The following is a 13,773-nucleotide window of genomic DNA, read 5'->3' as shown; positions in this document are numbered from 1 at the left end:
GAGAGCAATTTTTTTTTGGCAAGAACAACTAAGGAGCGAATTTTTTTTGTCAGAGCGAGCTCACAAAAATCGCTCCCAAACTGGAGCGATTTGGGACCGTGCTCCCCGGGTCGCTCCCTAAGAGCTTTTGTTTGGAGCGCACTTCGAGAGCAGGTGCAGGGGGGCTCCCCCACAACCTTCGTATAATTGTGCCTTAGCTTCACTTGTGGATCCCTCTGCCAAATTTAGCACACTTCTAAATTTAGCAGAACCCTTCCATCTCTAACTTCAATTAACAACCATTACAATCTTAAATCAGATTAGTGGTGCTTCAAGTTGTGAGTGTTGAATTTTCCTTAAGCCCTAGATATGGTCTATGGCTTACCAAGCACACAAACACACTAAGAACCCCCAACTTACAATAACTTTGCACAACGGAAATCTACAGCAGTGAAATCAATAAAGTACACGGATATCTTGAGCCCAAAGCTCAATTTTTTATTAGTCCACCAATTAAAGAATCATGAGGTTCTCGTACCAAGGATCATGGCCCTTCATATCTCTAGTACAGCTAGTATACATAGTATACATGGCTTGAGATAAGATCCCTTTTGACCTTCAAAATACCCAAAACAACAAGAACAAAATACATGACTTACTTGTTGAAGTAACCAGCCCTTTCAGTCCTTATTGCCCTCGATGTAACTAGTTGTCCTTTGCCTCCTTTACATAGTGATTTGGCTCCTTTCAGATCGTTGTCATACACAACTGCTCACAATGAATTTGTCCCTCAAAGTCATTGCATAATCAACTCCAACACCAATAGCTGCTAACAAAGGTCAAGTCCTTCAAACCATTTGCATTCCAGCCTTTAAACATTGTTGTCCATGCCTCCTTTGATGGACAGACTTCAAGAAACATGCTCAATAACCTTTTCCTTCTTAGAACAACATTACCATTATGCCTTGTTGGCCTCTACACAAACCTGAGGCAACTCAATGTACTCTTGCAAGCCACCTAAGCCCTTCGGCCCCCCTTCCATTGTTTAAGGCCTCCTTAAACAAGCCTCAACCTAGCTTGCCAAAGATCCTAAGGCCTTTCAGCCCTTCTCCTAGACACCATTAGCTTTTCAACCCCGCAACTAGGACTTCAACCTACCTTGGACAGTGAACAGAGCTCGGCCTTCTTCACTTTTCTCTAGCAATAACCTTACGTCAGCCCTCCCTTTGGTCAACCAGCAGGCAAATACTAACTCGACAGCCTTCTTTCTATCCTCTAGCACATAGACAAGAAATTCGACCTCTTTTCTCTAGCTCGAAAATCTCAAACCAGATTTAACTAGTCCCTAATTGAAGGTATACAACTCTCCTTTCTTGGCTTGATGTTCTTCTAAGGATGGTTGTTATGATTAGGCTCTATTCTTACTTATGGAAACCCTTCTATCTTGCCCTCGGCCCTCCTTCAGAACTTTTTTTCACACTGGTTGAGGCACTCGGCCTCCTTCAAAGGCTTCAACAGCATGGACAGATCTTCTTCATTAGCCTTGATCAAGCCCTAAACCAAGCTTAGCTTGATCTCCAACCCTCCAAAACCTCGGATCTCTTGCTCCTCAATTGATCTTTGACTTGGCCTTATACAACAAATGATAACCTTGTTGTGGCCTTCTTACAAGAACAAATCTCGACCTACACTCGGCCCTCCACTCGGGCACTCCTTGCACAAGAGAAGTCACATCTCTCTTGTGTACAATGAGTCTCTCCTTTGGCTCCTTTTCTATTTTTCTCTTGGGTTATTTAGGAAACCTCTAGATCTTTAGGGTTTTAGGCTTTTAGCATATCAACCCATTATAATAAACAATTCATTTCTTTTATGGCCCAAACCCACTACTTTGGGTCGAAAACCCCCATTTTGGGTAAATTGCATAACCAACTTCTTTTGGTGGGTTTCCTTCTCCCGGAAATACCTTCCGAGCTATCTAAAATTCTAATAGTGAACGCAACTCAAGCTTGTTTGAAAATATGCATTCCAAAAGAAGCAACCAATTAACACAAAAGTGCTTAAATGACCTTGTGTTTTTTTCCATTACAATCTTCGGCTTTGCAACATGCAATTACTTGGTGACACACTATGAAGTACAAGACTTAGCTCAGTTTAACTACTAAGGTTTAACGAATTGAATTTGAAGAATCAATTTAAAGTCTAAATTCACATTTCAATGCATCACCATGATGACATGTTTGGATCATTCAACTATTGCCCTGAACATCTATGATGAAGGCAAAGCTAAAAGTACAACGGGATTCAATTGGCAGAAGCTCTTCTTTTTAGCCTTCAGGACTTGAAGAATCTTAAGGATCAAGCATTAATTTTTTTTACCATTTAGTATCAAGCTTCAGTGTTTCACATCTAGTTAACTTTTATAAGCAGACATTTCCAGCACTCAGTTTGGAGTTTAGTCTCATATTATGGATGATATACCTATTCATCAGTGAAATTTTCGATATCTATTGATATTTTGCATTGTATGAACATGGCTTTATTGAATATCAATGAGATTTTTTTTTAATTCAAAATATGTGTATGTTTTTGCTTTTTTGTATTTGCTGACTTTTTTCCAACCTGATCCAAACACTTCACTCTTTTGCCTCGCCGATTTTTTGCTGATTTCAATGTTAGTGTCTTTGGATCAAATACATTTGAATCCTATGCATTAATCGATGTTTGTAACTGATGAAAGTGTTTGGGGAGTATTCTCAACTATTGAATATGGATTCATGTCCACTGTGTGTAAGAATCTAGCTGAATAGATCAGTTCCACTTCCTAAGACAAGTAAACTTAAGGGTCAGATAGAAAGAACATCTTAAGTCACCCGGTTCATGTTTACTTCGAACTCAACAAAAACTTTGCCAAAAAATAGTTTGCATGACAGCATATAATAAAATTCACCATTGAATTCGAATTGTGTATATACTGTTATAAATATGAAAATTCAGATTAGAAATAAGCTTATAGAATTTAATATTAATATTATCCAATATAATAAAGTTACTATATATGATACAAAATATGATTTATAACTTTATATATAACTCAATTATAATATGGATTAATGTATGCACAACTTTATGTTAATAATAAATATAGAAAAGAAAGCCATGTGAAATTTGTTTCATGAAGCTGTTGAATACATATTACTTCATGTTTAATATAGAAATGCGAGCTATATGACATTCATTTCATGGAGCCATCAAACACTTGGAGCACAGCAAAGACATAGAATGACTGTCAGTGTCAAGCAAGGCCACAGGGATTTCCGCAAACAGTATGGCATCTATTTCCACAGATGGAGATATTTCTTATCCAATATATCTCTTTCTCCAGCAAAAGCATACACACATTCAGTTATCTGTTTAGGGCACTCCTGAAGTTGACAGTGTTCCAATGAAAATGGTGCTCAAGTCTCTCACATGCCAAGCATAAGTAATAGAATTATTTCCTTCCATATTCATGAACCTGGCTAAACCTGGCTTCAGTTTGATATTCAACGAAAATTGAATTTAATGCTTAAAATCTGCCAAATTTGGTGACTTGGGGGACAAAGGCATGTTAATGAAGAAAGGCAACAGCATGCTAGCAACAAGTAAAAACAATGTTTGGAAAGATAAGTACTAAAATACAGAGAGGAAGAAGATAGAACCAAAACAAAAATTCACGCATATGTTGGCCAAAAATAACTTTACCTCAGATAGTGAATCAATAGGGCGCATATGTTGTGAGTTTGCTCTACTGGAAGAATTTATTTAAAGTTTAAACCCAGAATTTTTCAGGCATTTTATCTTCTTTTTTAAATTTCATTTGGGAGTTTTCAAGTTTTTGAATAATTTTTTGGGCCATCCCCTACCGCCCTTTCCCCAGAAATTTGGGAGTACCTTCCAGCTGTCCCTGGAACCCATGCCCTCATTCCACGGTAACCCCATTGGACATGGCTTTTAAGCGAGACATAAATATAATCTATCACTGAGCCCCATCAGTAATGTAATAATGCAAAGAATGATAAAGCCATAACTTCCATTGAAGCAGTGAAATATTATAGCCTGAAGTCATTTCTTCCTAAACTTTATGGCATATTTGATATTCTTTTAGTTTAGAAGCGATTCCTTCCAATTAGAAAGAGCTCCACTCCACCTGTTATGTATTGATATTTTAATGGCATGTGTGAGAAAGGATCGGATATGATTATCTAAAATAGTATTTTATCTTTTGGTTGCTTGGGGCCAACTGTCGCATAGTCTATTATGTGATACTGCTCATCAGTTTTAAGTGTTAACAAAAGTTAGCAATTTTAAGTGTTAACAGAAGTTAAGAATGGCCTTAGTGTCGTACTGTGTTATCTATTTTTGCATGGTGCACTATGAATGAGATTTCATTACTGCCTTACTGTACTGAAATATTACTAGAATAGAGAATATGTACCACGAACAGGAACAGAAAATCAAAACATGCTGAACCTGTCATCCTCAGACAGGAAAATCTAGAACACAGGCTGTTGGGAAAAACTGATATATGTCTATGGAGAAAGGTTCAATGGCAGTATTAACAGAAATTGGCTGAGAAACTCCATCACATACTTTAATCTCCAAAAGGATTCCTTCCTTTATTGAGTAATGATGTGAACTGTCACGTTCAAATTTGTGTTCTGAGTTTCATCATAGAATTTGCCATACACATTCTTGTTAAATTGCACGGCTTGCTCAGAAGACCTAGAGCATCTGCTAGAAAACATGCCATTTTTGTTTCTTGATGGTATACGTCTCTGTTGATATGATTTGTTCTCTAGTTTCCTTGCATGGTTACCATGCTTCGAGTAAAACTCCCAGGTACCTGCAAGTATGTGGAGAGTGGCATCTAGCCAAATGCTTGGCTCTAGATTTTTCATGCTTATGATGACTGAATTACGAGTATTACCATGGTGGGTGTGCCAGATAGCAGGAGTCACCTGACATGGCAAGAAAGAGTCGAGTATAACTATGTTAACTATTATTCCTTGGACTATATTTGCAGTGTACATGAATTCAATCTTTCATTTTTAGGGTTGGGAAATAAGAGGTCAAACTCAAAGCAATCGCAGGATAACTTGAAAATATTTGAGGAGCTGTAGAAACGACTGATTCTAGGGCAAACAATACCAAGCAAAAGAAAGTAAAATTAGCTCAAAACCCCTTCCACTATACCTCATATAATATTCGGGCCTCAGACCATCATAGAAGCAAATATTGGATTAAAACCCTGGAAGTCATTAACTTAAATTATGCAAAGATGAGATCTCTCAAATACAACAGCAGACTTGTCTGCCTTTACAGAGGAATATCTGCCTGTGTGCCAGGTAGCAGGAGTCAACTGTCATGGCAAGAAAGAGTCAAGTATAACTATGTTAACTATTATTCCTTGGAATATATTTGCGGTGTACATGAATTCAATCTTTCACTTTTAGGGTTTGGAAATAAGAGGTCAAAGCAATTGCAGGATTACTTGAAAATTTGAGAAGATGTAGAAACCACAGCTTCTAGTGGCAAAGAATATCAAGCAAAAGAAAGTAAAATCAGTTCAAGAAAAATAGCTCAAAACCCCTCCCACTCTACCTCATATAATGTTCGGGCCTCAGACCATCATAGAAGCAAATATTGAATTAAAACCCTGGAGGTCATTAACTTAAATTATGCAAAGATGAGATCTAGCAAATACGACAGCAGACCTGTCTGCCTATACGGTGCAATTCCATGGCCCTAAACCCTCCTGTAAAAAAAAATTACACAGGGCCGATGAGGATCTTGTAAAAAGTTTTTGATGACGCTTCCAATCTACAATGCATGTTACCTATTATGGAAATATTGCAAATAACTCTAGTCAGATTACACCAGGAATGTCCAACATTCCCGACGCTCGAAAGCATTTCAGCTAAGACATAGCAGTTGGAATATTCCGCCAGATTACAACTGACCTCATCCGCAAGGAACAGCCTGCTTACGCAAGCGAGACAACACGCTTGAAGCGAGCGATGCATCCCACGAGAAGAGAACATGCGTATGGGAAGTTTGAAACTTGGCGAGTAGTATGTAACACTCCACTTTACCATTGAACAAAGACCCGTTGAGAAATAGAGTGAACCCAAAAAAGAAAAAAATCATTATATGCATTTTTTATCCGATCGGATCCTCCACCATAAGAGTATTTCAAGGGGCAGCGATCAACGGATCTATGTATGTTTAACATTTAATTAGGAGGTTTTAATTTCGAGTCCCGCCTTGGCTAAATTTCATTAGGGCTTCTGTGAAAAACATAAAGTAATGGATTACAAAATGGTAAAAAAGCACTAGTACCTTAGAGGGGATGCATCCCACGTTGAGACAGGTACCTCCCAGAGTGCCGCGTTTCTCTATGCAGGCCGTCTTGAGACCGAGCTGAGCTGCTTTAATGGCGGCAACGTACCCTCCCGGGCCTCCTCCGACCACCACAACATCATTCTCTTCGGCTGATGATGATGAATATGTTCGCAGAGCTCCCACACATCTTCCCAAACCCTCGGAAGAAGAAGTGGGTCTCAAGGCTTTGTGGATCAGAGCCAATTGGCCTCTCCATCTCCCTGCCATTGCTGCCATGGATAGATGGATGAATGGATCTCAGAATACACACTCAGGATATTGTTGTTGTTTTAATTTAGAATGGCGAATAAATAATCAAAGATTATGGCAGTTTGGAGGGTAGCTATGGCCTGTTATCTTCTGAGTGGAAGTTTTGTGGCCCAGTGTTTGTTCCTACGAAATACATATTTTTTTAATTTCGACCTTTTTCCAATGGCCGCCGCTAGAGGGTGAGGTCACAATGGGGAGTCCTCGCCCTAGAATGACAATTTTGACCATCTGCTTGTTGGGTTTACAATGGGGTTTGGTGTCGTGGGACTGTAATGCTATCTATGGCCGAGTCAAAGTTGGGATATACAACGCACGGTCCTTTATTTACTCGGATGTATAAAATGCTTATTATACTAGTGACCAGGACAAAAGCGAATTGGGAGATGGACATGTCACCATAATGGGATTGATGAAGAATAAAGTGAATAAGGAAATGGAAATGTAACCAGAGTGAGAAAGAATAAAGTGAATAGTGGGATGGAAATGTAAGATGGATGAAAGTAAAAGTAAATATATGAAATGAAATGATATTTTAATGTTTATGTAGTTTATAGGATAATTAGTTTTTTGTTTTTTGGTTTTTTGGTAAGTTAATTACTTTTTTATTTAAATTGATGATGAGTTGGTCTAATTTTCCAACAATCCATGTCAAAAAACCGATGCTAACATATTCCCATAACTTTCTATGATTTCTTTTAACGCATCACATTCCAAAATGAAATGTTTTTTTGATTCCACCACCCCAAACGTGCAAAATGTACACACCTATTTTCCCAAGTTTCTTTAGGCCTTTTCCACCGTCCTGTTACACTCTGAAGTTATGCGAGTTGGTTCTAATTGAGCAATAAGAACCTTTACCCTCCACGAAATGCTAGCTTCAATGTACTGTTTTTGTTGGAGATCATACATAGGGTTGAATTCCTCAATGTAGTATTTTATCTTTCTACCCAACTCTTTTTGCCATACCGTTTACGAAATTTCTCCATAACAAAATTCTTTAGCTCCTTGTTATCTCTTTAGCTCCTTGTTATTTGTGAGACAGACATTGAGGATATTCCATTTTTGTATCCATATGTAGTTTTGTCTCATTCGTGCTTTATTTCTTTCACTCATGTCTTCATTGAAGATAACATTAAACCATCTACTTACTCTCATTAAGATAACATTAAGCCATCTACATATTAAGATTGATGAAGGGAAATGTAATAGTGAATTTACTCTAAGCATGAGTTCATTGTCTTAAGAAGGGGTTTTTCAATTTATTATCAAGGAAATGTATTAAATAAATGCAAACATTTAAGTATTAGTTTAATATGAAGAAAAAAAGTAATATCTAATAATAATAATACCTCAATTACATTTAATTAAAAAAATAATAATAATATATTGATTTTCAATCCATTATATTGTATTATTAATAGTAAAAATAATAAAACTTAAAACAAGTTAAATTAAAAAAAAAAAAAAAAACAATAAAAAAATAAAAAAAAAAATAATATATCATTGTGTAATTTTGTTTTTATTAATATAATTTAAAAAAATAAATCATAAAAATTATAAAACATGTCAAAGAAAAATGCCACATGTATATGTAACTATATGTATTATTCAAGTTTATTAAAATTAAAAATTAAAAATAACAATGTGCATGTGTGAAATTTATATAAATATAATAATATTATTAAGAATCAACATAGATCCATTTTAACTTCAAATCTACCAAGTTTAAAGATGAATCAAATCTCTAGAGGTGCAAACCCTTCTTCAAGTTTTGCACTCAAAAAGTTGTTTGCATCTTAAGGAATTTGATCCCTTTAGCCACTTGGTAGATCAAGAATTATGATGGATTTATGATGGTTATCAAATTATTGAAGTAATGGTAACTAAAGATTTCATCCTCAATTACTTATATTTTAAATTTGAACCATATTGGAAACAAATTGATTTGACTTTGATTTGCAAGTTGGTTTTGCCTTTGTGGTTTAATATAGAATGGTTTTGGTTATGGATGTTGAGTGGTTTTTTTTTGTTTACTCATAAGGTAAGGAGTTTTATGGCAAAGATGCTCAGATTTACCAGTTGGTTTTTCTTTTTGGTTTGACACACGTCAATTTTGGTTTTAGAGGTAGATTGGATTTTTTGTTTACTGGTGAGGAAGGGAGTTCCCTAGTTTTATTTATTTCTTAGTAAGGAAGGGAATTTCTTAAGAAGGGGGATTGCATTTGCATATCAATGTCTCTTTATAGTTTATTGCATAGTGGATTTTTTTTAAATGCACACTAGTTTTTTTTGTTCATTGACAAGGAAGGGAGTTTCATGATAAGGACAGGTAATATTTTGACAAAGGATCATTGATAAAATATAATATGTGTACCAAGAATGAGTACAGTGTTGAAGCATTGAAACACTTCCGTGAAATGTAGTTAGCAGGCGTAAAGTCGAACACCTTCACCATTACAAGTGCTCTTCCAGCATGTGCCCACTTAGCGGTATTGCACCATGGTAAAGAGATTCATGGTTACATAATCAGACGAGCATTTGGGATAAATGATATTGTAGGGAGTGCACTGATAAGCATGTATACAAAATGCGGGAGTGTAGAAGATGCGCGTAGAGTGTTTGACATTATAAATCGAAGAGACGTGGTCATATGGACTGTTATGATTGCAGGGTATGCAATGCACGGGCATGGTGAGGAAGCCCTCAATCTCTTTATACTAATGCAACAGGAGGGTGTGAAACCATATCATATTACCTTTGTTGGGGTGCTATCCGCATGTAGCCATGCAGGCTTGGTGAATGAAGGCTGGCAACACTTCAATCTCATGAGTCAAGAGTATCATATCACACTGAGAGTGGAGCATTATGCCTGTATGGTTGATCTCCTTGGTCATGCTGGATGACTGGATGAAGCTTGGGACTTCATCAACAAGATGCCATTGGAACCTAGTGCATCTGTGTGGGGGGCTTTGCTTGCTACCTACAAAATTCATTGCGCTGAAAATTATGTGCTTTTGGAAAATGTCTATGTTGTAGGTGGCAAGTGGGATGGATTTGCAAAGGTGAGAAAAATGATGAATGACAGAGGGTTGAAGAAGCCCCCTGGTTGCAGTTGGATTGATGTTAGAAATAAGGTATATATGTTTTTTGTAGGAGACAGATCCCACCCACAAACAAACAAAATCTATGCAAAGTTGGCTGATTTGACCATGCAAATGCAGAGTGCAGGTAAATTAGTAGACAAGCTAATTATGGTAGACCCACATTAATCTACAGCTAAACAAAGGCCCAACCTAAATAAAATGACAAGAATTTACAAAAAATGATGTTGTTAAAGAAAGGAAGAAAAGCAAATTGGAATTTGGTGATGCATTAACCTTAGGATTCCTTACCTATCATCATCTTGGCATGCACATAAATCATAAAATGCCTATATTCTTGAGCTCTCTTGTAGTCAGAATCTTCCTCTGGATGCTCCTGTGGTATATACTCACCACTTTTCTCGACCTCTCTATTTGCCAAACAGAAAAAAGGTCAGATAATCCTTGGGATCTGCATCGTAGATTTGTTTGGCATGCAGAGCTTACGCAATATTTGTATACATCATCTCCATTGTCCTCCTCTGCCAATCCAAGATTGCCTGCACAGAGCCACTCTCTGGTAACCCCTCTAGCCACATTGGCACAACAATATAGACTTTGAATTGTTCTCTTGCTTCTATCTTGGTAACTATTTTTAAAGACAATTCCTTGGTAATAATAAAATGGCAGGAACCAAATAAACAAACCTCTACTTTAGTTAGGTAAGGGAATATACGAAAAAATTTATAATTATAACCAACTGAAGGAAATTGTTATCGAGTATGAATGTAGTTTGCTCATTTTTTAGACAACATTAGCATACTTACACTGTATACAAGAAATTTCAATGACAACAACAACTCTATAACCCTCAAGTAATTATATCCCTCCCTACTTAACACACAAATCGCCCATGTCATAAAACGCAAAACTAAGATGATTGTCACAATGCAAGACCACATGAGTCATGCATGTTGATACATATACTCCCCCCGGAAAACACCCAACCAAGCAAGAAGGCAGCTCGGGAAATATAGCCAATGACAAAAAATATGGTTTCTTAACTTACAATCCTTGTTATTGATAACCATTTACAATGGTTTTGAATTTAAGATGACAAAACACAGAGTTCAAATATAACTCCATGTTTATCAAAGATCTTTGCTCTCATTGTGACTAGGGATGTTCACCACATAAGCCACTTCCTAATTTCAACCAACACAATTTATCATATTTCCATAAAGGTCACAAGAAAGCCTTGTCATGTTTTTAGTATATCAAATTACATAAAGCAGATATGCAAATCTTCACTCTTTTTTCTTGGAACATAACAATGAAAAATAAATAACGATGCCAATTCTTGGAACATAACAATGAAAAATAAATAACGATGTCTGTGTAATTGGCAGGGATACAAACACAACGAATACATGCCATAAAGAAACATATCAACTACAAAAATCATAATATTAGAGCTTCACATACCACTTGAATGCCAAATATTGAACATTGTGTTATTAAAAAACTGCAAATACATAAATAACATAGCTCTATAGGTATCAAATGTAGATGTTATTGACCAAAAGGTCAATGCCTAACAATCCCTGTTAGGTTATTGCACAAGATGTTACCATGCATATTGATATCAGTTTTCTAGTTTGCCTATTAATCTGCTTGACTAAAGAGAAAATTAAGAGAAAAAGGAAAAAGTTTTCACCGGATTAGATATTTCCACAAGCTTTGTGTGAGATCTAAAGACGACTGTCTGTATTTTAGTGCAAATACCAACAACAGAAGAAAGGGAAAGAGCTCTAAATATAGTATGGGTTACGAAAGACCAAACAACTATTGGAGTACTACCGCTCCAACTCTCTATGTGGTCAGAATGGGTGGCAGGTAGTTTGATTTGGTGCCCAATTCCCGAGCCTTTGTATCTGGAAAGAATTATGTGCCAGGTAACTCTGTCACTTCACCAGCATTTGTGACACCCACAGGATACATCAACAAATGGCCTGACAGATTACTTTCCAAACTTTCACTACTATATAAATCCCAGTATCGTTCTGCTATTTTGTTCACTTTCTTGATACATTCTAGGCTTTCGGGCTGAAGGAACAAGTTATCTAGCAATCCAGTGTGTTTGTACCACAGAGACATCCTGAAACCATGGATTTTCCCTCTGGCTGGCCCATTAACTGCCAGATGATATGGTTGGTAAGCCCCCATTACTATCTCAGAGTCTCTTGCACCATCCATGGAACGTTGGTTGATATTTTCTGATCCAATAATAATGTACTCATCATCAACTTCATAAAAGAAACAAGCAAGGTGTCAGAAGAGAGAATATCATCTTGAGAAAAATCCACACGAGACTAAAATTCAAGCCTATCAAATCAGATTCATGCCACCAGTACATTGAAAAGTTTATAAGTTGCAGAACAAAAATTATAGAGCAAGAGGTATGCAAGGACAATATAATAAAATGAAGACAAAAAGATTACAATGGGTTCCACCAAAATTTTGGGATGTGCGAATGCTGCTCCACATCTCTAAATTTTAAGGATTGTCAAACGAGATATGGAGATGCATACTGGGGCATATGAAGGCAACAAGATTTTAAAAATTATCAATGACACCAAATCCATCCTAAAGTGTATGGAGGTACATCCAAACTTAAAAGATTGTCAATGAGGACAAGGGATCCCACATTAAGAACCTTTCTTAATTATTAAAATTCCAAAATTTAAATATATACAGAACATTAATGATACATAATGTTCAACATCAAAGGAACTTAGTACAAGTCGTACTTAGCACAAGTGGTATGGTTCTTGACTTGATAAAATCAATAACAAGGCTAAGTTTGGATGGGGTGTGTATAGAGGTTTATATAAAGTGGAATTAGAATTTAAGGATAGATGCTTTAAGATAATTTGTTTTTCTGCATCTTTTTAAGTTAATACAGGGTACTTCCGAACGCTACCAAAATGTTGTGATTTGGTTCCTACCCATGTTCCCTGGCATCCTCAATGTACCCAGAAACACAGCGAATGTTCCTAGAGCCCCCACACTCTAGTGTATTGCATGGTGTATAACAAACAAGTTAGAACTATGCAAACTCAAACACAGGTTTAAACATGTTTTTCCAAGACATTCTCTTTCCCATTTTTATGTAGTAACCTTATCCTTACTAACCTTTACATGATATTTGGGGCTTTCAAGGATCTCCAAGCATTAACGGTCAGAAAACCAAACCAAACCTAGAGTAGTCATCGTAAAATAGTAGACATGCTAATTATGGTGGACCCACATTAATCTACAGCTAAACCAAGGCCCAACCCAAATAAAATGACAAGCATTTACAAAAAATGATGTTGTTGAAGAAAGGAAATAAAGCAAATTGGAATTTGGTGATGCATTAACCTCAGGAGCTCTTACCATCATCTTGGCATGCACATAAATCATAAAACACATATTTTATTGAACTCTCTTGTAGTCAAAATATTCCTCTAGATGCTCCTTTGGTATATACTCACCACTTTTCTTGACCTCCCTATTTTCCAAGTAGAAAAAGGTCATATAATCCTTGGGATCTGCATCATAGATTTGTTTGGCACGCAGAGCTTGTGCAATATTTGTGTACATCATCTCCATTGTCGTCCTCTGCCAATCGAAGATTGCCTGCACTAATAATGAGAGGCACCTAGCCTTCTATGTAGAAAAAGAAGATATCCATAAGTATACACGACATAACAAAAAATATAATAGACGAACCACATGAGGCCCAACATATCTCAGAGTGTATGCAAGTTGGCTCTAAGCTACAACACCATGGGGGACATTAGGGAACCAGGGAGAATCTTCCCCTCTGTTGGATAGGCTAGTGATAAAGTATATATCCTCCTAAGTGGGTCTATACCACAACTTAGGACTGAATCATAAAGCCTGATGTTGGACATTCCATGGGCGGATCAGATGTGCCAATGTTAGGAAACCAGCTCACAAAAAAATAGAAAAGATAGAT

The 13,773-nt window shown here is 36.7% G+C and overlaps 1 protein-coding gene and 1 pseudogene across 1 annotated transcript in view; both read right to left on the bottom strand.

The window, feature by feature from the left end:
• Positions 1-6,908, bottom strand: part of LOC149139797 (dihydrolipoyl dehydrogenase, mitochondrial-like) — a 56,106-nt gene extending 49,198 nt beyond the window's left edge. Inside the window, exon 1 of the mRNA XM_089448751.1 lies at positions 6,358-6,908. Within this exon, the coding sequence (XP_089304877.1) occupies positions 6,358-6,636 (279 nt within the window). The 5' untranslated portion in view covers positions 6,637-6,908. The remainder of the gene's footprint in view (positions 1-6,357) is intronic.
• A 4,785-nt stretch (positions 6,909-11,693) lies between these two features.
• Positions 11,694-13,403, bottom strand: LOC149139796 (phospholipase D alpha 1 pseudogene; annotated as a pseudogene).
• Between the last annotated feature and the right edge of the window lie 370 nt (positions 13,404-13,773).

The sequence above is a fragment of the Pinus tabuliformis genome, chromosome X, assembly GCF_031772625.1.
Source record: "Pinus tabuliformis cultivar Carrire ecotype Pingquan chromosome X, CPIR1, whole genome shotgun sequence".
Lineage (NCBI taxonomy): Eukaryota > Viridiplantae > Streptophyta > Pinopsida > Pinales > Pinaceae > Pinus > Pinus tabuliformis.
The sequence above is the reverse complement of the archived record's forward strand: the minus strand, read 5'-3'. Positions and strand labels throughout refer to the sequence as shown.